This window comes from Passer domesticus, chromosome 14 (genome assembly GCF_036417665.1).
Source record: "Passer domesticus isolate bPasDom1 chromosome 14, bPasDom1.hap1, whole genome shotgun sequence".
NCBI classification, from domain to species: domain Eukaryota; kingdom Metazoa; phylum Chordata; class Aves; order Passeriformes; family Passeridae; genus Passer; species Passer domesticus.
This window is the reverse complement of record NC_087487.1, coordinates 3913389-3940395: the sequence shown is the minus strand read 5'-3', so window position 1 is coordinate 3940395 and position 27007 is coordinate 3913389. Positions and strand designations below refer to the sequence as shown.

General features: G+C 50.0%; 2 protein-coding genes and 3 non-coding genes across 6 annotated transcripts in view; 3 read left to right on the top strand and 2 right to left on the bottom strand.

Moving 5' to 3' along the window:
- Positions 1–6675: 6675 nt before the first annotated feature.
- Positions 6676–6747, top strand: TRNAG-UCC (transfer RNA glycine (anticodon UCC)). Its single transcript has one exon. It is a non-coding gene; the product is annotated as a tRNA-Gly (tRNA).
- Positions 6748–9142: 2395 nt separating this feature from the next.
- Positions 9143–9214, top strand: TRNAM-CAU (transfer RNA methionine (anticodon CAU)). The gene has a single exon. It is a non-coding gene; the product is annotated as a tRNA-Met (tRNA).
- Positions 9215–9296: 82 nt separating this feature from the next.
- TRNAI-AAU (transfer RNA isoleucine (anticodon AAU)) lies at positions 9297–9370 on the top strand. The gene has a single exon. It is a non-coding gene; the product is annotated as a tRNA-Ile (tRNA).
- A 2441-nt stretch (positions 9371–11811) lies between these two features.
- On the bottom strand, positions 11812–23786 carry LOC135281098 (collagen alpha-2(I) chain-like). The gene is made up of 3 exons (XM_064389702.1): positions 18662–23786; positions 18431–18573; positions 11812–12083 (listed from the first exon to the last, which is right to left on the bottom strand). Exons 1-3 carry the CDS (start codon positions 19234–19236, stop codon positions 11923–11925), a joined length of 879 nt encoding a protein of 292 aa, XP_064245772.1. The 5' UTR covers positions 19237–23786; the 3' UTR covers positions 11812–11922.
- Positions 11945–27007, bottom strand: part of LOC135281097 (SH2 domain-containing adapter protein F-like) — a 29903-nt gene continuing 14840 nt past the window's right edge. Inside the window, exon 7 of one of the 2 annotated variants that reach the window (XM_064389701.1) lies at positions 11945–12083. In XM_064389701.1, the coding sequence (XP_064245771.1) occupies positions 12074–12083 (10 nt within the window). In that variant the 3' untranslated portion in view covers positions 11945–12073. Of the gene's footprint in view, positions 12084–23934; positions 24754–27007 lie in introns of those variants that run through there. The other variant, XM_064389700.1, reaches the window with a different exon arrangement.

Sequence of the window (27007 nt, the reverse complement as noted above, 5' to 3'; positions counted from 1 at the left end):
GGCGGTGAGGCCCCGGGCCGGCGCAGGCCCCGGGCCGCTGCCTTGCCCCTGGCAGCGTGAGGCGGGCGCGGCTGCGGTCGGTGCCGCAGCCCCAGGGCAGGCAGGGCGGAGGGCGGCGGCCGCGATCGGGGCAGAGGCGCGGGCTGTCCGCGGAGGGGAGGCCCGGGATGGGGACGGCTCCGAGCTGCGCTTTTCCGAGACGGCGACAGCACCTCCTGCCCGCCCCGGCCTCTCCTCCGTGGAGAGAAAACTTAGGAATCGTCATTGAAAAAATTAATTCTGTTGGTTAACCCTTGAGCTTTCTTTCATAAAGACGGCCACCTTTTGGAAAGAAAGAGAATTTAAAACGAAGTTTATATTTCATTTATCTCTGAGGCTATAATTTCAACGTGCCCCACTTCTCAGGGTAAGACACCCTAAGAATTTAGAGTGGTGTGGTTTGCTGGAAACCTGCTCTTTGTTATTTATGAAATACCCATGGAAAGCAAAGAACAAAAGAGGAAACTGGTGAAAATTGCCTGCACCACCTCTTTCAGTTTCTGTGCAGCAATTCCGAAAGGAAAAGCCCTCCTCGATAGTCCTCCAGAGGGCACTTGACCTCAGGCTGAGAAAAAGGTTACTAAGGTTTTGTTCAATACACTCCTCCAACAAAATCATAGAGGAATGATGATATAAAACCTAGCAAATATTTTGCTTTTGTCTATATTTTTCTAGTGGATTAATTCCTGGGATACTCTGTAAGGCCTGGGCAGCCTGCACAGAAGCAGTTAAAGTTTCGTTCTGTAAAAGCAGCTTTGGGCAATCTGCAGGAATAGTGACCCAGTGAACATAAATGCATAGGATCACAGTGCCTGTGCAAGTATGAGGTGTGATTATCGATTGAAGAGAAGGGGCTGCTATTTGAATTTATCAGTGAAAAATGAGAGGCATCCAAAGTGGCTCGCTTTTTATTCATAAGTTTTGACAGCTGTGTGTGTTACTGACTGATAGGAGCCTCCTTAGTAAGCTATTGTTGCCATTGCTTAAAAACCATTTGGTGTTCCTGGGAAGATGCTTAGGTCAATAGTATGTAACTATTAAATTTATATTGTATGTGCCTCCAAAAATGGTTTAATATACTAAAGACCATAGGTAGCTAGTTTGGTAGAAAAATAATCCTTGAGTACAACACTTGACTTTCAATTCCTTGTTCCATAGTAAGTGTTCTGGAATTCGTGCTTATTTTTACATTTACTTTTGCTATTGTTTCTAAACTTGGCTGTATGTGTTGAGAGGAAGTAAAAGAAGTGACAACTTCTCTGGCTTTCTCATGTGTGAGTCACTAGGTGGTGCCATTTCACTTCTCTTGAATCAGAAACTATCTTAAACATTCTTTTTAGTGATAGTTGTTTGTTGTGTTTTTAAAAGAAAACAATTGGTCTTCTGAGTTCTTTTTTTTTTAACTATTGGGGTTTTTTTCTGGACTATGCAATATAGATGTTTTGAGTTAATCTAACTAATATATTAATGAAAAGGTACAAAATTTTAAAATTCTGGTCTTGTAAATTGTCATAAACTTTTAGTTTTATGTTCATTTACATGTTTTACTGATCTAACAACAAGGCCAGGCTTGACAAAAATACACATTTTAAACGTAGAATTGTTTGAGGGTCTTTAAGTATCTGCAGCTAATGTGAATTATGATTCACCTCCTGCTTCAGTGGGACATAGTGGTTTTCATCCACTGACAGCTCCTCTGCATTTCTCTGTGTACTGAGACCCAAAAATAGCAGAGTTGCCAGTGGCTCATTTATGTCTCTTGCTGTAGTTCTGGGATATGACAGAAACCACTTGGTGCAGTTTCGTGTAACATGCTTAAAGTTGTTTGGGGAACAGTTGTTTCATAATTTCACATAGAAAAGGTATGTCACACAATGCATGTGACAGTTGGGTACAAGTGATGGATATTATTTCCAAGTTTAACCACTAAATTTTCTGTTTAGCTATCAGAAATGGAGAGGCTTCCAAAACAATTTTTTGCAAAATGGATTGGACACCTTTTTGTTGTGAGAATGGCAAAGTAGAACTTTACATTCACAGGAATGCTTTTCATTAATAAAATTACTTATTTTGAGAAGTCCTAATATAGGGTTTGACTTGCTGGCCAGCAGTTTTTTCTCAGTGAGAAATTATGTTATAAAACTGTAGCTGCCATATTGTGGTAGAAAGTGTTTTACAATTTGACAAGGTGCTGTGAGTTAGGTTCACTATGAAACAGCTTTATCAGTTTGAGAATGTTAAGAAAATTAATCGACAAAGACTAGAGGTTTATGTCCAAAAAGGAGACAGAGGAGTCCTGTAACTTTACTTGAATAAAGGGGGAGGTCATGGGGCATTCCTCATGGGGTCTTTCATATTTTTAGGGGATGCAGCCTCCTTTTAGTCCTGATTTCCTGGTCACATTTTCCCTCCCTCTTTCCCCACTGGCTGAGGTACTTGAGAGGTAGAGACTCCCCAGAAAGCCTAATACTTAAAACCCCATTCTAATGCATACCCCACCCCCACCTTGTTTTTCTTCTTCCTTGTATCTCTGTTCTTTTTCTCTAAATCCAGAGATTTTGCACAGTCTTAAGTGAGTAACAGTGTGTGTCAATTAGTGGAATTCCTATGGAATTATGGTTCCTCCATTGCTTCTTTCACCTCTCTCTATCTGGCCTTATCTACCATCGGGCCCACAGTTTATTTGTAAAGACACCTCCTCATTCCTTTCAATCCCTCCTCTTCTTATTTTCCTCAATAATTGTCTTTACAAACGTTATTTATAATTGACTTAACTTTCTGTTCCAGGGTCCTTTTTGGTTTTGCAATTATTTGCAGTGACATCATTTTCTGTCCTTTTGTGGCCATTTCTGGATCTGTGGGCATGGCTACTACCTGCATCCCTTTGATCACATATTGAATAAGTTGCACTAAACAAGGGATCATACATGGTAATAAGATGAGAGTTGCTACAGCACATAAGAGGGAAAAAAAAGCATTCCTTTAACTCACCACAAAAACATGTCCCATTTCCATCCTTTCCATGTTTGGACTGGTACATGAGCTAACTTTCTCATTCTCTTTGCTATTTCTTTTACCACCTTTTCATTGTCATCTATTTGCAAATGGCACTTTGAGTCATTTGATTTGCCACATATTTCCCCTTATTCTGCTAATGGATAATCTACTACCGTTTGATGTTGAAATATTGAATTCCTCATCTGAATTGATTGGTCAGCAAGATGGTTAAGGGCTGTAGCTGGCTGCTTGGTTATTATTTCAAAGACAGCTTGTAACCTAATTATCCAGTTTAAATTATAAATGGGTTCTCTGGCACCTGATATTAACCCATTAGAACTCCATGTGGCTGGTCTGTGGTGTTTATAATTTGCTCAGGTGGTCATTCATCTTTTCCCTACTTTTGGGTGCTCCCTCCAGCCAGGGCTGCAGCAATTGACTGCTTTTCTCTAATTAGATCATCATATGTCTTGATTCCTAGGTGATTTCCCTGAAGCTGTGCTAGCAGGAAGAACAACAGTCCGATATACCCTACACAACAGTTCAGAGGTCACCTGTGATAGGCATGTTGGCCACAATTCCAATAATGCCCAACCTCCTGGGCATGGATTGCCCTCAATTTCCTCTGGGAGAACATGCAAACTACCTCAACATTCTCCCCAGGGAATCTTTGGAGATATCTCAGCATCATCATCCCTTTCTCTAGGACCCCTTCCTTGCTTTAACTGTGCACTGGCCCCTTCTGTGTAGGAGCAAATGCTGGACCTTGCATTACTGGAAGCGGTGTGCAAGCTTGGCTTGGTGAGCTCCTGAGTGAGAATGGCCATGTTTTTTCAGGAGAAGGAAAGACACATAGCCTCGCTGTTGGAGGTGCAGATAAGAAACTGCCTGGTGGAGGTCAAGGGAGGTAACCAACTTCTGTCCTGGCATATTTGGTGTGGAAGTACCTGCCTCGGTTTGTACAGGGATGGAGTTGGTATGCATCTTTGGAAGGTGGTCTCCTGATAGATTCACTTTGGTGCGTGGTATCCACATCTCAGAGGTGGCCTTCTTGAAATTCTCATAGCACACATCTTTCAAACAAGGTAAGCAGCTACCCTGAGGCTTGGTGTGCAGCTGATCTAGTGCCCTGGGCAAGTAATGCCCAGTAATGGTGTTCTGTCACTTTTGTTTGGGGTCAGCCCCTAGATGTTTTGTATTTTGGGGGAGGGGATGCCATTTCTTTTGAGATGGGCTTGTAGTTCCTCTCTTTGGGAAAGAAAGCAAGTTCGGTTGCACACATTGGGACTTTTCCCAATAGGCAGCTCTCTGGGTCAGAGCTGTTGAGCTGTCAAGTGGGAATGGAAACAGCCTTTTGTCCTGGTAGTTTTAGTGTGTGAGCAGTCCCTGGTGCTGTGCCATTTGGATCCTGACTCTGTGAGACTGAAAGCTTAAGATGGTACCTAGAGCTGAGAAGGAGAGTGCCGATAGCAGGATGTGTGCTGGTAGTTTGATGGGTGAGTTGAAGTTGTAGGCAACAAGAGATTTCTCAGCTGACATCTTTGTGAGCTCTGGTTTTGACAGATGTTTTCAAGCTTGTGCCCAGACTCTGTGAGAGTGAAAAGATTTGTTAGAGCAAAGGAGCTTGTGTTGTCTTTTAAATATGGTGCAGAGAAGGGTTTGCACTTTGAAGTGGAAGATCAGTGAAACCTTTTTGGCCTGACGCAGATGATTTGAGAGCCTGAGATATTTGTCGCTTAGCTCTGCGCTCAGGGTCCTTTCGAGCTGGGCTTGGTGCGTTTCCCTCTTTTGCGAGTCAAGAACGCCATCGCGTGGTTGTTTTCATGAGAGCCGAGTGCCCAGGAAAAAGCCAAGCGCTTTTCTGGTCCAGCCATTTGCGTAGGAGCAGTTTTGTGGAAGAGCTCTGCCATGGATCCTGGCTCTTGGTGACTGGCAGAATATGATCCTGCATGTTCCAGCAAAAGAGGAATCGTTTCACTGTTAACTGTGCACAGCTTATAGGTTACAAAAGAAAAGGCAATTCCAGCACAGCATGTTTCTTTCAGAATGTTTTCTCGTGTGATCAGCTGCTCAACACATAACTAACAGCCACTGAACTGCATCCAGCTCCGTGGAGGTGTGTGTGCTTTCCCTCAAGCTCCAAGCACCATCTTAACCTCTCACTCTTGCACATCACAAACCCCTTGCAAAAGTCCAGCAGGTGTTCCCAAAGGAAATGTCCAACAACAAAAAGATAGTGCTAGCCTTCATCTTCCCTTTGCAGTCTCTAAGTTAAACAAAATGCTCTAGTGATTTGCACTTGCCTTCTCAACTATATATATATCATAATCACATTCTCTCAAGCTGGCAGGGTCCATCACTAAAGCGAAGCATTTCCATCTGCAGTTCAGACTAAGAAATGTGCCAGGAGACAAAGTGTCAGGACATCCTCTGCCCTCTGCCCCTGCTACCTGGCATGGCCCAGGGGTGGCTGTGGAGCAGCAGCACAGCTTCCTCCACAAAGCCCTGTGTGTCATGGGCACACAGGTCTTCCTCAATCCCCTGCAGGCAGCTCAGTGCCCAGCTTCCCAAAGAACTGGAACCATTCTTTCTGCTAATCTGTTTGCTGCTGTGACCATTTATAGGGTGATCCAGGATCTGGGCCAAGCAGGCATTGCCAAGGGACACTGTACTGCTGGTGGTGGCTGGGTGTTCAGACTGGAGGTGATACAGAATGCTGCAGGGTCTCTGTGGGAAGAGGTAACAGGCTGCCTTGTGCTGCACACAGATGGTTCCATCTCCATGTCAGACTTCTGAGCTATCAGCAGTTTGTGGCCTCCATGAAAGCATAATGAAGAGAGGGCAGGCAATGCCAGACAGAGAGAGGAGAAAAGAAGGAAGGGTCAGGAGGAGCAGAGAGACAATTCATAAACCATACTGCTTTGGTTACAGGAATGTTGAGTGAAGCAGACAAGCTGATCCTGGATAAGAGCAAGGAAAGGTTGTGTTTAATGTTTGTTTGGGTTTTTCTTGTTACTCACTATGTGAACCTTTTTCAACTGGCCAAACATTAATTTCCTCAAGTTGAGTCTGCTTTGCAAAAGTATTTGCAAAGCCATGTCCTGGTGTTTATTTTGTCCTGGAGGAATTCTCATCTTATTTTCTATGCTTCTCATTCACAGAAGGTGGAGCAGGAGTGAGCAGCTGGGTGAGCAGTTGACTGTGCTTACCCCACCACAGGTATGGGCTCACAAATGCACCTACACTGGTACAATGTGTGTGGGGAGGGATGCTGTCACCAGTGTCCCCTAAAGCACCACCTACACCCATATAAACAAGGGAGACTGTCTGGTCCTTTTCTCCTCTGTCTGCTCAGGACTGGAGGTTGGTGCTGGACACCCAGATCCATCTCTCCCAAACTGCAGTCTGGGCCTGCAGCTCAATCCTGATCTGTCCAGGGTCCTGTTCTAAGCCTGGACACTCCCTGGTGCTGATCTTCTCTAGCCCAGCTTGAGTTTTCCAGCCAATATCTTGCCCACAGAAACAGCCATACTCTGTGGCAGCTTGCAGCAGTGCACACAGAAATAGCAGGAGCTGGGCTGTGCCTGGAGCTGGGTGGAATGTGACCTGCAGGAGCAGGCACCGCCTCCCCACACAGCTGCGTTGGTGGTATAGTGGTGAGCATAGCTGCCTTCCAAGCAGTTGACCCGGGTTCGATTCCCGGCCAACGCAAAATATATTTTGTTCTCACCTGTTCCTGAATGCTGCGCAGAGGCCACGAGCTTTGTTGTGCCTCTGTACCCCTGGACGACAAACCACAGCTTCTCATCTGGTGCCCTGTTGCCTGCCATGGCACACCCTGTTTCCACGGACAGGTTCCTTCTCGTGTCTGGAGTCAGTACCCTTCTCGTGTCTCTTCAGTACCCTTTCCAGGGGTTCAGGTGAGGGTGATGAAAAATGTTCATACAGCATCAGCTCATGGGATGTCCCTGGAGGACAGTGTATTTGTCCTGCCGAGGTGGCTCTGGGCTGGGCTCCTCACTCTTGGTACAGGAGCCACATGAGAGGGATTTTCAGGGTTGCTGCTGCAGCTGTTGCACCTGGCAAGAGAAGCTGCTGCTGTGTTGTGTTAGTGATGAAGACTGACAGTGCCTAGGTGGGGACCCAGGCATGAACTGCACTTCATGGGGCCAGTTAAGCAGTTTGGGGGTATGGTGGGAGGAGGACTGTTCTTTATAAAATGTCTAGATGTGACATTGGGGTGAAATTGCTCTCCATCCTCCACCTTTTCCATCTCTGCAGTGCCAGCTTTGACAAATGACAAATGCTTTGTCATTCCCCTTCAGAGGGGATGCTGGTACATACAATCAATGTCTGTGTTTATAATACACAGTAATTTCCTGTGTAGGGCTCTTTCTTGAATACAAACTATGGTACATGGGGGAATTTCATTTGCAATGACCTGGTTAACAATCATGACTGCATGTCTCTGACACCCTATGTCACCAACCTTTATGTAGGGCTGCTGTTCTTATTAGGGCTGCTTGCAATTTAGATACTCCCTCACTTTCCTAGGGACCAAGGTGAGGCTGACCAGCTTGTAGTTCTCTGGGGCCTCTTACCCTTTTCAAAGACAGGAATCTTTTGCCTTGTTTTAGTCCTCAGGCATCTCTCCCTGTCACCATGATCATTCAAAGTATTGAATCAATGACATCAGCCTGTGCTGTCAGCACTCATGGGTTCATGGGCAGGTTCATGGACAGGGGGATTGGAACTAGATAATCTTTAAGGTCCCTTCCAACCCAAACCATTCCATGTTTCTGTAATTCTTTGATTCTATACGTTACATATGTCTGTTATTCCCTGACCTAATCTTCTTTCACCAAGGATGCACCATCCTTACCCCAGAGTCCCTCTCACCTTTTGAGCCTGGGATTCCTGAAGCTTGGTTTGCTAGTGAAGACCAAGGCAAAGGAGTCATTCAGTGTATCAACCTCTTCCATGTCCTGCCTCACCAAGTTCTCCAGCTCATTCACCAGTGGGTTGTGTGTGCCTTTTGTCATGTGGGTACTTTCAGAAACCCTCCTTGTTGTCTTGGACATCCCTGACCAGATGCAATTCCATTTAGCTTTGGCTATCATAACTGCATTTGTGTATGCTCAGACTGAGCATAAAGATTTGAAAAATAATTCTTAATTAGCTTATGCACTTTTGTCCTGTAAACTGCCAGCCAGATTCTTTGGGGAATAGATCTGTGTGGCCAATCAAAACACTTCCACCCACACCACCCAGGCAAGCACATACGTGCACCACACCTTGCAGGAATCCTCTGAAGAGAAAGCAGAGGCCAGGAGCCCTGGAGGCCCAAGGGAGGATGATGGAGCAATGGTTCACAGCTATGGCAAAAAACCCCCAAATCATCTCAATGTGAAGAGGAACTGCAGGTGTTCATTGTTTCATTTTGACAAAAAAGCAAATACTAGAACAACCAGTTGTATGTATAGAAATGCAGAACTAGAGCAAGGGTAAGCACATGGGTGACACCCTCAGCAGTGCTGACAGCACATCCTCTTTTTCTGCTGCCACAGGGCTGCTGTGAACACAGCAGTGCTGTCCAAGGCAGACACAAGGTGTGTGATGTGCTGCGTAGCCCCAGTCCCAGGCTTTATGTTCTCATCTAGGTTTTTTTCCAAAATCTTTATATCTCCCACTGAAAGCAGTTTGGGGAACCATGCTCCTGAATTTGTGAGAAACTTCTGCAAAAATCCACCCACCTGGCTTCTTATATGTTCCCCATAAGATGCCTGCCTGTTTTCCTAAAATCTGATGGATGGGTGGTTTTTACCACAGGTGAGTGGTGGCTCCTACCAAGCAAGCCAAAAAGCAGAAGATACCAGATGGGCTTTGTCTCTGTTGTGCTTTCAGCAGCACGGTGAGGACTTAGCCTGTGGTTCCCGGGAGGAGGTCAGAGCTGTAACAGCGTGTGGGGCGCCACAGTGCGTTCATCGCTGTCTCCCGTTTTGCGGTGTCCCCGTCGCCCCGCACACGCTGTTGGTGCTGCCAGGCTTGCAGGACAGGTGGAATTACAGACGACATTATGTACTTGTGCAGGAGATGCAGGGCAGATAGCAGAGTGGCGCAGCGGAAGCGTGCTGGGCCCATAACCCAGAGGTCGATGGATCGAAACCATCCTCTGCTAGAATCGTTTTTTTGTTCCCTTTTCCCGGGTGGCGGAGCTGTCGCCGGGCCACCAGGTGGCGGCGGGAGGAGTTCAGCAGCACGGCCGGTTAGCTCAGTCGGTTAGAGCGTGGTGCTAATAACGCCAAGGTCGCGGGTTCGATCCCCGTACGGGCCAACTTAACTTTTCCTGAGTATCAATTTTTTCCCCTTTTTTGGCAATGATGGTGCAGTGAAATAGTCTGCTGGAAAACAGAGACCCTACTTGTGCTGCTCAGCCCTGGTGGATGGTCCACTGAGAAAGCTTCTAGGCTCTCCCCGTGTTTTCCCTACTCCTCCTTTTGCAGGTGTTCATTCCAGTTAAGGATAAACTGCACCGGGTGCTCATGGCAGGTGCACCATCTCCAGCAGCCCTCCAGACCTGGGACTGACCTCAGCTGTGCCATGGCTGGATTCAGGTGTGCAGCACTAACCATTGCACCTGCTGGTGCTGTGGAGGGGCTGAAGGTCACACCTCGGCCAGCAAGGTTTATTGGGGCCATCTGAGGACAGGTAAGAGATGGAGCCTTGGTGGGCAGACAGGCAGTGGAGTCAGTTGTCCTCAGAGAAGAACTGTTGGGGTCTCCCCCCTTGAGTCAGGATGCTGCCCAAGGTCACTCTGTGAGATTGAGAGCCCTCAATTTATTGGGTGAGTGTTTGCATATTCTGTGTCATCCTTCTAAAATCTGGAGAATTCTGAAGTCACACAGGTAGTACAAATTCCACTTGACATCACACATCTCTGTGCAAATATTGACAGAGCTTTAATTAGTTTGATTTGCTTATCTGCTTTAACTGCTTTATAAAAACAAATCTCATAAAATTATCTGTGGATTTTATAAGCCTCCTTGGCAATGCTACAGTCAACATTGCCCATTTAAATGGTGAATAATTGTCAGGAACGAGGTTTGCAGGGAAGTGCATCACTCAGTGTCCTGCCATGCACCCGATTAAGCACCTAAGAGTGACAAATGTCCATGTGCTGCACTTTCAGCCACCAGCAAGGCTCACTGTGTAATCCCAGGAGGCACAGACTGTGTCTGCGATCCCAGACTGGCAGATGGGCATTAGACCCCACCCAGGCCATCATATCCTTATCCCTCTATTTTCCCACTTTTATGGCTCTCCAAAACCACGTTGGTCCCTCATTTTCCCCACTTTTCGTTCCTCCCCTGAACATCCCATAAGTCACAATCTGAAAATGCTCTTTCCTTGTACCCCACACTGTGACCTTTGCTGCTAGTGAGGGACCAGATATGACCTGCAGAGTGGCCCCATTCACCCTCTGGCTGGGAGCCACCTCTGAGCCCAACAAGAGCCCTGGGAGCAGCTGGGACAGGGAATCCCTGGCACAGTGGAGCTTCCCAGGGCTACTCCACCTCCCCCTGCTTGTCTTCATTCCAGATGAGCTTTTAACCATATCACCTAATGCTGTCTCATGGGGTAGGAGGGTTCCCTGCAGCCCTGGCCGACCCTAAAACTCCTCAAATACCCCACATCTTGCTCTGTCCCTTCCAGTGTCCCTGGCAACCTCAGGGGACCTACAGCCCCCAGGATATTGAGCTGAAGTGCCACAGAGGGCAGCCCCTGCCCCAAGGTGCTGCACCCCAGCCAAACCCCAACTCAGTGCAGCTCCCAGCAGCAACTCCAGCCCTGCAGAGCCTGCAGGGAACAAGGCAGAGGTTATGAGAGGGGTGGGGGGTGACAGGGGCCAGGGAAGTGGCCCCAAAAAGGGATGTCAGGGCTGTGTTTGGAGCTCAGGCAGGGGATGCAGCTCTGGGTTCTCAGGTGGAACCACTCTTGAGCACTGATATTCTAGAGTATCAACCTTCTTCCTTGGGTGCCCCTTCCCTCCAGGGCTTGATCCCATTGGACTGTATCAAGCAGGAGAGGCTAAAGTCTGCTCTCCTGACACCCAGCACTGTGACCATAACTTGTGCCTGGCTACCCCCCCTCAGGCCCCTGAACTCCACCTCACTTTTACCAAGGGGAGCAGCTGCACTTTGTTATTTTATCAGAGCAGGAGAAACCCAGACCCTGCAAATCTCATTTTAGCACCTGTTGAAGCAGGCCTGTGAGAGCTAGATCTTGAGTTTAGGAATTGCCATCTAACTCCCATAAAATGGAGACATATTTTCCTAATTAGGGACATGGAATTCATCAACAGCCCCTGAGATCCCAGAGCCATTAGGAGGCACCCTACTGCCTGGAGACCCTCTGGAACCAAGCATGGTAACACCTGAGCTCCAAGAAACCCACTCACCTGTTTTAGGTACTTGTATGTGTCTTGTCCCAAGTGATGGAGCTGTTCCCTCCCTTATCTGGCACCACCTCCTCATCTGACCTGGCTCCTGAGGAAAAGGGGGCAGTAATGCTTTGTAAATGCATAATCACACCAGCACCACTGGGAGGGCTGAACGTGGCATTATGTTTGGGAGAGATCAGTCTGGTTTCAGATATAGGTGCTGGAATGCTGTGAACAGGCAAATGGGGAAAAAGGGCAAGCCAAATGCAGGAACATTTCCAAGCAGCCTGCATGGCCAAACAAAGTTTTGGAAATAAGAACCAACAGCTCTGTTCCCTGTATTACAAATCAAGGTTTTAGTTTAATATGTACAACACAAGCAGCTTTAACGAGCACAATTTATATACATTGTCAAGCATCAAAATCCATCTGTTCTAAGGCCTTTTTCAGGTGCTGTTGCCTCCCCCGCTGCCCTTCCCAGAGGTTCCTGCCTTCTGTGCGCGGCTCGCGCTCGGCTGTCGGGGCATCCTCTGGGCAGATCCTTCCCTGCTGCTTCTTTCGGCCAGAATCTGTGACCCACTGACAGCAGAGCTGCTTTTATTTCTCCCTGAATAAACAAATACATCCATTAGTTTTCACATCCCAGCCCAAGCATCACCACACAGCAGCTAGCCAGCCACAAGCGTTCCCTCAGGAACCATGCAGGAGGCAAAATTCCATCAGATCTCACAAACAGCTTCAGCATCCAGTGCAGAAAGGAAACTGGTGAAATTTGGGATTGGTGCCACTAAACCCAAAGAAGTTACAGTAGAAGCATTTTTAATTTTCATGAGGTTTAATCTACAAAGTAACCAGCCACATTGTTCTAGTCATTGCAGCATAGCAAACAGCACTGCTGAACACCAAGAGTTTCCAACACCTCGAGCTGGGGTAAGTGAAAGGATGTGCCAGTGTCCACCAGTGTCTGAGACTGCTGCCACATCATCAGATCACACACACCTCTCTCTGTATCACTTCTGTCACTCAGTGAGCAGATCTGGATTTCCTGTCATTTTTGGGGTTTTCAGGAACTCAGACTTCTACACAGGACTTCCAGATGTTCTTACAGAGTTCAGGAGGTGAGAGTTCCCCTCCTGGAGGCACAATTGACAGGCTCTAAGAGGCAGAGTGTGAGCAGGGAGCAGCAGTGGGTACAAAGAAACTGAGGGAGGCAAGGGGCAACAGGATCCTGTCAGAGGACAGAGTGACAGACTTACTGTTACTGACACAAATGTCAGGAGGGGATGAGGGACACTGACTTTTCCTGCCACTCCCTCAGGCGAGAAGTAGGAGTCACTTTAGGAAAGAGAATAAAAGGAGCATGATGTACAGCGTTTACTAAAGATGGCAACCTTTATGAAGCATCATAAAAATGAATAATAGCAATGAGGAAACAAAACAGGAATACAGTGGGCTGTAGTTACACGCATGCAATTAAAATGAAGAGTGACATTTTGGCAACTATTCAGAGTTCAACCTGCACAACATCAACAGCTGCTCTACACTCCAGTCTCCATGGACATTACCTTGGGTCATCTGTGCTATGGACAGTCCACAGTTACTCACCAGACCATCCTGTCTCCTTGGAGCAGCTGTCTGGGAACAGGACTCACATCAAAACTACCAGTTAACACCTTGATGCACCAGAAAGACAACCTAAGAACTTCCAAGCAGGAGCAGGTGGCCATTATTAATCCATTAAATTTGGGTGGCACAAAAATCCATTCACTTATCCCAGCCAAGTCAGGTGCTCTTGAAAAACTCTCTTCTTGTCAAGCACGGCAGTGATGTGCCAGCAGTCACCATCCCAGGTCAGCCAACCAGCCTTGCCAGCTGTGCTGCAGCCCAGGCACTTTCAGCAGCTTCACTAAAGCAAGTGCTGTTGATGAACACAAACGCACTGTGAAAGGTAAGACATGATCTCACAGTATTGGAGAGAAAAACTGGCAGGAATAAAAGCATTATTCACCATGATGCTTTTAGCAACCCTAGACATGTCCCCAGTGTCCTCCCCTTTCTCACAGGCATCTGTCTGCTGAGAGGGCAGGTCCTGAACCCACCTACAACTCCAGCTGTGTGCACACACACACTGGTACCCTAAAGCACTACTGGAATTGGGCCCTTGATGTTCTGACCTGGCCAAAAGAACATGAGAAGAAAGAATAATTTGACTGAAGAGAAGCTGCACTCAAAGCCCTCCATCCCCCTAGCCTTGGAATCACAGTAAAACAAACCAATTAAACTGCATAAATACCCAGAATATTTTTGGAAGCAGCCTGTGCAGACCCATGTACCAGACAAGGACAGCTCCTGAAGTGTGCAGGGACAGACATGGTTTGTGCTTCTCTCAGTTACACTATCAGAGATAACAGATTCAATTACCACAAAGCACAAAAGCAGCTCAATGAACATAAACTCGCTGTAATTCAGGTGCTACAGAGGAACAAAAGGATTTCACTGATATTTTCCTTGGTCACTATCATGGTTTGACACTGGCCAGATGCTAGGCACCCACAAAAGCCATTCACTCACCCTCCCATGTTACACCCATGCAGTGTCCCTCACTTTTCTCTGAGAGCTCTATTGAGTCTGATTTTTTGAGTGTTTCTTTGATAGGGTGGAGGGAAAAAATGAATTGTCACTCAGAGTTATAATTCAAACTTGTATCTCATTACTGTGCAACAAAACCACACGACAAATCTGACATTTACAATATTCCTCTAAATCCTTTTTCTTCTGTCAGGTCTTGTCTTGCAGAGCATGAAAAAGAGGGGGGAAAAAAAGCTTGATAATCAGCCTGAAAGGACATATTGAAAAAATCATGCCAGTGCAGCATTTAGCTCAATGTCCAGCAGAGAGGAAAGCTCAGAGCCTCAGGTAACCCTGCAAACCTCCTGCAGGAAAAGCATGACAGGAGAGAGGAGTGTCTGGGAATATTTTCAGGTGCAAGGCACACATCACCACCACTCAGACCCCGTGGGGATATTTAATTTACAATTAAAGCACAGCCAGTATAACCCACAGGAAAATTCACTGTATGATGTATAAACCCTGGATTAAATAAATGTAAGATAAATCCTTTGCATCTCCAAGGGGATTCCCTCTGCCATATTAGAGCCTTACACAGAGTTCTCTTTGTCAGCATTATCCTTATCTCCTTAATACAGAAGTCTACACTACAAATCCCACATCAAGTTGAACCCTGAGATAACTCAAGGCTGAGTAAAGAGCAATGCAAAGCAGCTGGCATGGCCAGCCAGCAGCACCCAAGAGTGCTGACAGTCACCACTCCATGAGGCTGGCCACAGCTAAACACAGACTGCACAAAGGGAAAGAAACAAGTGAGAAAAAGGGATAAACAGGGAAGGATAAAAAACCACAAAGATGGCAAGCAGAACACACAAGAAGGACAAAGTTGGCAATAAGCTCTGTTATACACTGAGGAATATTTATGAAACAACTGAACAGCAACACTTACAATTCTGAGGCCTTGACTGTATCTAAGTATTTACACAGAAATTAATTGGTTAAAAATGCAGGGGCAGAAAAGGACTTGTGATTGTCCATAGAATATTTTTCCACACAGACCATAAAAACTCACCGTGTGAACCTCTGACAGAGCCCATGGCTGGTGATGGGCTCAGTGTTTTTTCCAACAGGCACTGGAGTTTGTGTGAGTTTCCCTGGACATGACAACATTCCCTGACCCCTGCTATGCACAACTCCTTTCTTCCTGTGCCAATCACCTCCTTGGAGCCTTAAAATCCACACACCAAGTGATAAGGCCCACAAAGGAGACAGGTTTTGAAAAGCAAGCTCATGTTAACAACACATTCAGAAGATAAATTAGCTGGGGCAAAGCTTCGGGAAGTAATTTTATGGGAAGACACTCTGGGGAAGTAAGGAATGTGAAAAAAGAGGTTGGAGTGCAAAGAGTGAGAGAAGCACCAAAGACTATTCATCAGTCTAAAAAAAAGAGCAGGGCACTGATATATGCATGTGTATAGAGAGGTAGAAAACTGCAGGGGAACCAGCAGGGACTTGAGGGTTGACTGATGGAAACAGAAGGCACAGAAATATGTGAGAAAATGGGATACTTAACTACACATATGTCTAGTCTAGGCCAAACTCAACACCACTGTCCTTAACAGAATCCTCCCCCTCACACACACAGAAAGGACACCTGGGAAATTATTTCTGTTTCAATCCAGCACTCTCCCTCCCAAATGAAATGCTGAGGGACCATTTTGAATGTAGTTTGAATTAAGTTGCACTCAGCTAAATATGCCAGATGGATGCTGCAGTACCCACACACAGCAATTTGCAGGCAGCTGTCATGGACTCAGTTACCAGCCAACACAGAAGGCCATGGCTGTGTTCTGTGGGAACAGAACTCCCTGATGGCTTCATCAGCACAAATGCTGAAACAACTACAGGGCATCCCCCACCAGCAATAGCGCTGATCAGAACTGCTGCATCAGCTTTATTTTAGCTGTTTCCAAAAGCCCCCCTGCACCATGATGTGCTGGGAAGCCTGAGCCAGATCTCATGACTGATACAAGTGGAGCAGAGCAGGCCTGGGTGAGACCAGGACTGCTTGAGCCTCTTGTCTGCTCCTGGCAGGGGAGGGAGTGCAGGGCTGAGCTGAAAGGCACCAAGCAGCTGGAGAAGCTTGCACAGGACAATCGCTGCTCTTGTCACAAGCACAGAGCTTGGGCTGCAACCACACAAACAAATCCCAGCGATGCAGAAGAGGCATCTCCCCTAGCAAATGCCTGGTCCTGCATGGAACTGCACCATCCTCTTCTTAAATGGAAGCAGCATCTTCCAACAAGAGATTGCAGAGCCAACAGCAGGCAGCACTTTGGCTCCCCCTCTTTACAGCAGCTCCTAAAGGGAAAGGTGGCAAGGCAAGGCAAACCCAACAGTCCTGCAGAACAGATCCAGCCCAGAGGCCACCCCAGACACCCTACTGACACTTACCCAGCTCCTGAAGGATGGATTGGACTGTGCCCACAGTGAGAAAGCTCAGTGAAACAGAAGTGATTCTTTTTCAAGTTGAAGGATGGTAAGTTTAGATCAGGTATTGGAAAGAAATTCTTCTCTATGAGGGTTGTGAGGCCCTGGAACAGACTGCCCAGAGCAGCTGTGGCTGCCCCATCCCTGGAAGTGTCCAAGGCCAGGCTGGATGGAGCTTGGAGCAACCTGGGATAGTGGAATGTGTCCCTGACCATGGCAGAGAATAGAATGAGATGAGCTTTAAGGTCCCTTCCAACCCAAACCATTCTGTGAATCTGTGATCCTTACAAGGAGGACTGGACACAACTCATCCTTCATACTGACAGGATCTCAGCAGCACTTCTTATACTCACAGAAATGAAAACACAAGCCTAAAGTTGTGATAAGCCCCTGCTGAGCTTAAACTCTGCCTAAAGCATCTTCTGAGCATTAGCTTTTCAATGACAATTTTGTTCACAAAGGAATTAGCTGATGTCAGTGGGTGCTGTGTGACAGCAAAGTCCCCTGGGCTGGCAGAAACCAAAAAGAGAAGCTTTCAATTTCATTCCAACTAAGTTAGGGCTCTATTTTAACACAAGCTTATAGAAAACAAAAAATCTGACACACCTGGGAAGACCAAGCCTTCTGACAAGGTACAGAAGTGCTGTTCATTGGAATTTGGTCACGGATGAATGTGAAAAGAAAGAGGAGGTCCAAGTGCCTCTTCATTGCCATTACCAAGCAACAGTTTGCAAAAAGAGCAAATCCAAGGTTAGCATTTAATGTCTGACCACATCTGCAGCAAAACTGTGGCTTGATGGGCACAATCTCCCTGTTTCAGCAATTCCAGTGCATTAACTTGCACCAAGGACATATTTCAACCCTGGGAAATAAGGCAGCAATTGGCCAAACTGGCCACTGAAAGCCAAACTAATACCAGAAATATTTACCACAAGAGAAATTAACTTTTCCACTGTGAATCCAGGCTCAGTGACAGCAGACTTATTTTAGTTACTTATTTTTAAACCTTTGGAAGTAATCCACAGATTTGGTGAGCCAAAAGTCACTTCAGGGAGTAAACAAAAATTTTATTAGAACTGGTTAGGAATAAAATAAAATTTTATATATATATATATATGTATGGCACAAGTTCAGGGCTATGGTTGTTACTGTCCATGGACATTAGAGTGGTAAGGAGAGATAAATGCATTCAAAAGCAGTAACTGCTTTAGCTGACAGCCTTCTACTTCATCTTCCCACACAAATACCATCTCTAGAGGATGGAAACTGCTGGATGAGTGTTAGAAGCCACCACGCACATGGGGATAGAGGAAATGAAGCTTTCCTCCTTTCCCAGGGATTTCTCAAGGCCCGGAAACTAACTTTTTTTGAGTTATATACAAACAAAGCAGCACTGAATAATACCGTAGATTAACATGTTTTTTTTTTCCTGTTAAGGGCTTGGCGAGCAGAGCCAGGAGGCTACAAAACGCAACACAAGTACTGCAGCAACCTTCCCCCGGCCCCTCGCTGCCCAAAACTCACGAACATTAAGACAAACGGAGCTCGGGCCGGGGCTCAGACGGAGCGGGCCCCCCGGGCCGGGCCGGGGCTCACACGGAGCGGGCCGCCCGGGCCGGGCCGGGGCTCACACGGAGCGGGCCCCCCGGGCCGGGCCGGGGCTCACACGGAGCGGGCCCCCCGGGCCGGGCCGCCCCCGGGGCTCACACGGAGCGGGCCGCGGGCCCCTTCCCGGGGCGGCCCGGGCGCGGGGCAGCGCCAGGCGCGCTCCGGGCCGCGGCGGGCGCAGCGCGGGGCCGGGGCCCGGCGGGCTCCGGGCGTGCTCCGGGGGCTGTGCGCGGGAACTCCCCGGGGAAGGGCCCCGCCCGCCCCGCTCCGCCCCCGCCCGCCGCGTACCTCGGCTGTCGGCGGGGATCGGCGCCGGCGCGGCGGGGCTGCTCTCGGCCGCCGGCGGGAGCCGCTGCCCGGCGCACATCGACTTCAGCACCTGGAACACGGCGAGCGGCGCCACGTTCATGCGCAGCAGGTCCAGCAGCACCCTGCGGGGGAACACCGGCACCGGGAGCTCCCGTCAGAGGGGGCTCCGGCCTCACCGGCGGCCCCCGCGGGGGCGCCCCCACCGCTCACCGGAACACCTCCGGGTCCAGCCCGCTGCCCGCCGCCTGCGCCAGTTCGAACAGCTCCGCCTCCTCCGCGCTCAGCAGCTGCTTCCGCCGCAGCCGCGCCTCCGCCATCGCCGCGGGTGCCGCCATTCCCGCCGTGCCCTCCGACATGGCTGCGCGGCCCCGCCCCGGCCGGGCCTCCTCACGCCGGGCCCCGCCCCGCACGGCTCGGCCGCGGCTCCCGGCGGCACCGCCGCTCCCGGCGCGGCCCGCAGGTGGCAGCGGCGGCCCGGCCGCGGGCCCTGCCCGGCGCCGCCGCAGCGCCCGCCTAGCGACCGTGTGGGGTGTGCGGTGTGCGGTGTGAGGTGTGCCGTGTCTGCTGTCCAGTGTCCCGTACCCGCCCCGCTGCCCTCCCCGCTCGCCCCTGGGGCTCCCCGCCGGCCCCTCCGCTCCGGAGGCCGCAGAGCCCACAGGCCGTGCGGGGCCGCAGTGTGGGGCGGGCACCGCGGCCACAGAGCACCCGCGTTCTCGGCCCAGCTGTGCCCTGGGCCCGGCGGCTGCTCCCCCGAGCGCGCTGCAGCCCCCGAGCCCAGAGAGCATCTGGGGGAGGAAACAGGATATTTGGGTCGCACCGTGGCAAAGAGCTGGCAAACTGAGATTGAAATTCCTCTATCTAAATGGAAATGAGCTGTTGCCGTCAGGGAGGGATGGTTGCCTGGCCCAGCACACACAGGGGCTGCGCTGTTAATGGAGAGCAGAGGGGTCACTGCCTCCCCCCAGCACTGCTGTGACAGACCCATCCCACCCCTACACCAAGGCACAGGAGACCGATGCTCCCACTCCACCCCCCAAGCGACCTGTGAGTCTGTCAGAAGGTGACCCGACCTTGTGCCCTGATGCCCTGCTGACAGACAGACATTTACTGCACATGCCAAGACAGGAATGACATGGATGATGATAAAAGAAGGATCTTGCTCTTTATGGCCCCAAGCAGGACCAGCCCAGCAAGAACAATTATTGCTGTGTTTTGAGTGGGAGCAGCTGCTGCCACCACGAATTACTGTGCTGTCTGTGAGGCTGTCAATGCCAATGCCACAGAGCCTAAGGTTGTCCCAACAGCTGGACTTTCAGAGGGACCCTCAGCTGAGCAGGGCGTGCAGGGTCTGTGGTGCAGGGGGACTGATAAACACCCCTGTGCTTCCTTTCCTGCCTGTTCTGGTATATGATGTGCCACTTCCTTTGGGACAGGCTGGAAGTCGAGTGCAAATGCAAGAGCCCTCATTGTGCAGGTGATGCAGTCTCCAGGCTTGCCTGGGATGTTTTGGGGAGGGACACAGCCACACCACTAGCAAGGCACTGGGATGGTCTCAGCTGGAAGGTCATAGAATCCTAGGTTTGGGTCAGAAGGTCATCTAGTCCAACCTCCTGTTGTGAGCAGGGACATCTTCAATTAAATCAGGGTGCTCCAAGCCCTGTCCAACCTGGCCTTGAATGTTTCCACACATGGGACTTCCACCACCTCTCTGAGCAGCCTGTATCAGGGCTTTACCACCCACACTGTAAAATACTTCTTGTATCTAATCTAAATCGATGTTCCTTTTAGCTTAAAGCAATTTCCCCTTCTATGTGCCTGAGCATGGTGGTTTGGAGACAGGCCTCCAAAATTGTGCAAGGAGAAGGAGAAAACTGCTCACAGGTGTAGACTCAAAATTAGGTGGAGGCATCCAAGCAGAGATGTCTTGGGACAATTTCCAAACAGGACACCAGGAGCAAGTCAGTGGTTTGGAAGGATGCTGGGAACCATACTGAAGGGACTGAGTGAGGGTGATCTCCAAGTCAGAAGTTGAAATTTGTCCTTTGGGTCAAATATTTGGTCTTTAGGAAAAGATTAAAGAGGAGGCATTCAGCTGGGCCATGTCTGTGCCAGTGCACATGTGTGCCATGTATGTGCAACCCTGCACATTCCACTGGCAGCCTGAAGGGATCAGGAGCAAATTTCTCTCCTTTGCTCTAGACTCTGGCAGCTGAGCTGTTATCTGATCCTCCCTCCTGTAGACTGCTGTGGTTGGAGGCAAAACACAGGGCACAGCATTCTCAGGGATACTCAAGTAACTTAAGCATCCCTGCTAGGCCTGGGGTTTCAAACTAATCACTAGGCTTGGCTTCAAGGAACTTCCCCAGGCCAGAGGGGTAGGAAGGGGGCATGGATGACAATGTGAGGGTTTAACCCAGTCCCACAAGGATCAGTTCTGGTTCTCTCCAACCTCGGAGGTACCTGGGAGCCTTGATGACTTGTGCTGGGATGGGTGATGTGAGGCTTGACACTAACCAAGGGCTTCATTGCTAGCAGGTGGGAGACATTAGGGACAGAATTCAGTGAACATTTCCCAGGTGGGCAAGCTCCAATTCTGCCCTCTATCAGTCTTTTATCCCTCTTGGTTGCCTCCATCCTGCAAAACTACATCTTTTCATAGAACCATAGAATGGTTTGGGTTGGAAAGAACCTTAAAGATCATCTTGTTCCAGTCTCCTGCCATAAGCAGGGACACTTTCCACTATCCCAGGATGCTCCAAGCCCCATCCATCCTGGCCAGGGAACACTTCTAGGGATCCAGGGGCAGCCACAGCTGCTCTGGGCAATTGGTGCCAGTGCCTCACCACCCTCTCAGCCAAGAATTTCTTCTTATCTCACCTAATCCTGTCCTTTTTCAGTTTGAAACCATTCCGCCTTGTCCAAAGTCCCTCCAGTTCTCTTGGAGACCCCGAGGGCACTGGAAGGGGCTTTAGGGTCTCCCTGGAGTCTTGTTCTCTTCAGGCTTAACAGCCTGAACTCCTCCAGCCTGTCTTCATGGGAGACAGCCCTGTGAGCATCATTTTGGTCAGGGCAGTCCTGAGCAGGGCTAACACAGCCCCAAGCTGACCCACAACCAGGCAGAGTGGCACAAGGCCAGGGCTGCACCAGCTCAGCCCTGACACTGTGCACAAGCTGTTCCCACAAGTGCTAATCCCATTACAAAACAAACTTCCTTCCCCATTATCAGGAGCTGCAGCATGCTAAACCAGCCCTGGGATTGTGGAGGGCTTTGTGAGGGACCAGCAATGAATGACAGAGGGAGGAGGGATTCAGAACACAGGCAGCTGGGAGCACACAGGGCATTGCTGGGACAAGGGGATTAGGAATTATTACAAACAAAGGTCTTTGGTCTAACTTTATACTCCCAACAGGGTTAACCTTAAAGCCACATAAGGTTGTTCATGGCCTTTTCCCTCCTGGGGATTAGCATCCTCATGAATAGGGACCCCTGTCACCTCTCTAGCCCTATTGGATGCCTGCCCTCACCCACCCCATTCCCAAACAATGCTCACTTCAGTTACAGGATGGCAAAGGCAGCACTAAAATACCCTTTCAAGAGAACTTAAGTTCAAATTTTCTGGGAGAAACTCCTGCTAGAACTGGAGATATTTATTTTTGGTGGTCAGGACAAAGGAAGGGGTTTTTCCCTTTATTTGGCATTGGTGAGACCACACCTGGATACTGTTTCCAAGTACATCAAGAGAGGAAGAGAGTCAGAGAGTCCTGCTGAGGATGGCTGGGGGCAGAACCAGGAGGTTTCACTTCTTCAGCCTGGAGAAGAAAGGGCTCAGGAGGGATGTAATTCCCAAGCAACGACCAAGAGCCATTTTTCTGGAGCACTTGGACACACAGCCCAGCTGCAGGCAGTCCTGCTGGTGCATGACTGGTTCTGGGCAGCTGGTGCAATGCCCACAGGTCTCATTCCTCTCAGCCCTGTGCTCAGCAGGGATGCTCCTGAGATGGAGCCAGGCTGCTTGAGCAGGATTTCACCACAAGGCTGCACAGCCAGCACTGCCTTCCAGGCAGTTTGCTCCCTGCCACAGCTCCTCAGGAAAACAGCCCCACACTATGTGGGGAGCTGCATGGACACAGGAAGCCTCTTTCCCACCCACAGCTTCCAAGAAGGCAGAGGATGAGCTCCTCACTGGAGCCATCAGGGCACAGCAGGGCTGCTAAGTGGCACTTGAAACCTCCTAAGCACAGACAGGGCACCCAGCAGCATCGCTGCAGATTTCTGCATCTCCAGCCCTTCCTGCAGGCTCTGGGAAAAGAGCCCTCCCACTGGAGTCACCTCCATGCCCAGTGGACAGAATGCCTCCCTGGGATGGAGAGGCAGGCAGAGCTGCCAGCAGCCGAGTGGCTGTAAGGAGACACCGGCCAGCTCAATCCAACGCCTTTTAAGGAGCGGCAGAGGCTGAGGCATCCTGGACCAACCCACCAGGCTTCTGCAGCTCCCAGCCACGGGGTGCTTCACAGACCACACTGGCCATGCCCCACAGCAGCTCAAAACTGTGCAGGGCAGCCAGGACAGCTGTCTCTCTGCTGTGAGTCTGAAAAACCCCAAACCCGGATGGCAGAGCAGGGTTCCTGCAGTGGCTGCAGCACCCACCCACACAAAATCCCCACAGTCCCATCAATCACCTCAGTGTCCCCCCAGCAACCAGCAGGGACAGCTTCTTCCTGGCAGCAGGCAGAAGGGAGGATGATGCTTTTTCACAAAGCCTTCACCAGGCCACTGCTAAATCACCCCAGTGATGCCCAAGAGCTTTGCTCCACTAACAGAAAAGGTTTTGCTGGTCCAGTAGTGAATTTGCTGAGCAAAGAGAGCAGAGGGGAAAGGGAATGTGCTGCTGGGGAGTAACAGCAGGATGGAGCTTAGGCTGAAGCATGGATAGAGGAAATGTATGTGCACGGGTATAGGAGCAACACCAGGAACAAGGTTGAAAGGCAGGGTATGTATGAAACAGTACAGAGCACCAGAGAGAGGTTCAGCCAAAAAAAAAAAACAGGAGTAAGCTGGCCCAAAGACAGGGTGTCAGGAAGACAAACAACAGGAGTGGAGCCAGTAACTTCTCAGAGGAGATCAGGAGCTCTGTGAAATTCTGGGACTTTGCCTAAGATTTATGAGAGGTGAAGGAAAACAAGACGGCAAAAGATCCCAAAGAGCGCCCTCTTCTACAGGGAGTAACAGGCAAGTCCAAAATCAGCTCATCACTGCTCACAAAGGGTCTCAAAGACACGGCAAGGACATGACCACCAGCACCCTCTGTCCCCTGTGTCTCAGAGGGGACACTGGCTGGATGGGCACGCCAATCTCAGTGTATCCAACGGCACAGGGAAAATCAATTCCCTAAAAGCTTTTGTGTAACAAAATTTCCCTTTCCACAGTTTTGCTACACTGATCCCCCGCTCAGGGTGGGATGTGGGCACACAGTCCCATGAAGCAGGAGACAACCATGCACTGCTTTATTAGGCAGTGGTGCTGCACACATGGCCAAGGCCGGTCACTGTTCACGTTTGGCACAGGATGGCAGTGAGTACTGAGCACCGGTGCAGTAAGGGCAGCCTGCCTGGCACTCTGCATGCCTTGCTGGCCCAGGCAGGTCCTGCTCACCCCTGCCAGCCTCCTTACCTGCGAGCACAGCCATTTTGTCTCTCACGGGCAGAGCTAGGCACCCTCATGGAGGTACCTCAAGCCTGCTACCAGATGATTCGCCCCCGTACTCGCACACACTGCCCCCCTCCCTGGACTCTCCAAGGTCCCAGCTCCAGTCCTGGCATCCCAAGCTCTGCCAAGGAGGCAGGTGTGGAGGTGTGGACAGCAGCGAGCCCCACTCAGCTCCTCGCACAGGGGGTCCTTCCAGTGCCATGCCAGCACCAAACCAGTGCAGGGGAGCCCCTGGGAGAGCAGGACGAGGGGCCTGGCTGCAGCAATCCCCGACAGCACCGGCTGTGCCCAGCGAGCTGCCCGTGGGCTGACGGTCTGGGGCCCATCCTTGGCACGGCAGCGCTCAGCCCTGTGGATGGGCCAGTTTTGGGTGCACCCAGCCTTGAGCCTGGCTCGTGGGGGTGATTACTATAGGGTACGGATAGCCACCGGGTAAAGCAAGGACATGTGCTCGGCCCCCTTGATGGGCAGCTTGCGGCTGGCGTAGTGATGGATGATCTCCGGCACGCTGTCGAAGGGCGGGCTGTGCTGACCCAGCACGTACTTGTTCTCCTGTGTCCGCGACAGTTTCATGTGCATGAAGCCCTGGCTGCTCCTGTAAGGACAGATCAAGGCAGGGTTAGGGGGTAGAGCTGGCCCCAGCCTCCCCTCATCTCCTGACCCTCCTGACACAAGCAGCCTGCCCCTGCAGCTGAGGGGGGCACTGCTGGCTCCTGTCTGCAGCCATGGCTCTGCCAGCACCATCCTGCTCCTGGCTGACTCCAAAAAAACCTACAGATCATGGCCAATGATGCTGTACAGTGTTCCCTTGGGGAACACAGACATGCAGTGGGGCGTGTAGGGCCACCAAGGGTGTGTGTGGTAGGGAAAGGCATCCCCTGGGCAAGAGCAGCAGGGGCGCTTGCTGTAGGGTCATGGAGGGGTAGTGGCTTTTGCTCCTTGCATGTGACAAAGCCCCTTTGGCAACTGCTCTGGTTCTCACCAGATCCCCTCAGCTCCCAGGACTCCAGATCTCCAGCCTCACCATGGCAAACCAGGTTTTCATCCTTCGGCCCACAGCCAAAGGATTTTCTCCTTCCCCCTCTCCCCATGGCACTGCTGCAGGCTCCATAAAACCCGCTCAGCACAGCAAGACCATTTCCCAGCACAGCACGGGCACCAAGCCACGCCAGGCTGTGCAGGCAGATCCTGCCACAAACACTGATTCCAAGTGACGGACTAATGGCCCTGTTGCTATTAATTTGCGTCTCCGAGGAGAGCCACAGCCTGTCTGCAGCGTCTGGATTGCACATTAGAGCAAAATATTGATGACTTAAAAGCAGACAGGACCTCATCAGTGATGCTGAGCTGCTCCGAGGGCTGCACAGCCCGGCCCCATCCCCCCGGCTGGAGACGGGCCATAATGGACAGCCCAGCTGCATTAGCAGAATGGCTTTGCAATCCATTTAGAGACAGGAGCAAGGAGCCAGCTGTCCTGAGAGACAGCCACAGCCCCCCAACACGGGCTGAGGAAAAGCAATAGCTTGGCTGTGTCTTGTGTCCCAGTTGGGAGGGAACGGGAGCGCTGCCACACGGAGCCTTGGAGAGCTGATACTGGTTGTGCTTAGCCCAAAGTGCTCCACAGGTCTTTGTCACAAGCTCAGGGATGTGATGAGATCACAGCCCTAGAGAGACGACTGAGGGAACAGGCTGCAAACACCAGCAGCCAGGACGAGGTGGGGGTGCTGCTACTGCTGAGCACTCTGCAGGCACAAGGAAGGACACAAAGCTTGGCAGTGTGGCCTCAGCCACTCTCATGGAGGCACTCTCCCAGCCTCTGAGGCAATGACATGACCCTGTCCATGACAGGCAGTGTGGGGCTGCCTAGCCTGGACCAGCCAGGACTGTCACAGCAGGGTTAAATCCTTCCAGCTACCTGCCCTGCTCCTAGCTGCTCTCTCTTGTGCATATTTTCCTTTGAGGCAACACCAAAGTACTTTAGGTCAGCATTGGAACGCTTTTCAGACCATCTCCTTGGCTGTGCCTCCTTCCTCAAGGAAAAAAATAGTTTAAAAAAAAAAATAATAGAGAGATCTGCAGACAGCCAGCTTACAGCTATATAAAAGCATCCCAGGGGATTTTCCTTGGACAGGCTCTACAGAGAAAGGCAGTGGAGTAAAAATCCTGCTCCCAGGGCTGTGGGTTCTCCACAAACTCTGCAAGGACAGGCAATGCCAAAGCAATTCCCTGATGGGCTGGAGAAGGTGGAATACTGCTGCACACCATGGCCTAGCCACACATGCCCTCTGAGAGGAGGATTTTGTTGCAATACTAAGGATGATGGCAAGAAGCAAGGGAAAAACCACTAAGAAACAGGTGACTGGCTTGTGGAGAGGTGATGAAAAGCCACCTTTGGTGATGGAATGCCACCTCCCAGGCTCTCCAACACACAACTGCCTAATGACACTCACAAGGCAATGGTGAGACCTCTAGCAGCTTCAAATGCAGCTCACCAGCCAGAAGAAGCTGTTGCTCCAAAATGGCTCACAAGCCAGGGCAAGGAAAAAACCACAGAAAATTTAAATATCAATAAAAATTAAATCATCAGTAAAAATTCTGACAAAAAAAAAGGGAAAGGAGGGAGCTATTCCAGAAGGGTTTATTGGCTGATCTGAAAGCTCTAAATGCAGAAGGAAGAAAGTGCATTTTCAGTGGAGCTCCTGCCCTGGTTTGGTGCTGAAGGCAACAAAAAGAGTGAAAAAAATGTGGAGAGAGACAGAGCAATCTAATTCACAATTGTGCCACTGGGAAATAAACAAAGAGGCTGATACCCTTTGGGAGCAATGCAGGTAGAAAGACCACTGGGGAAA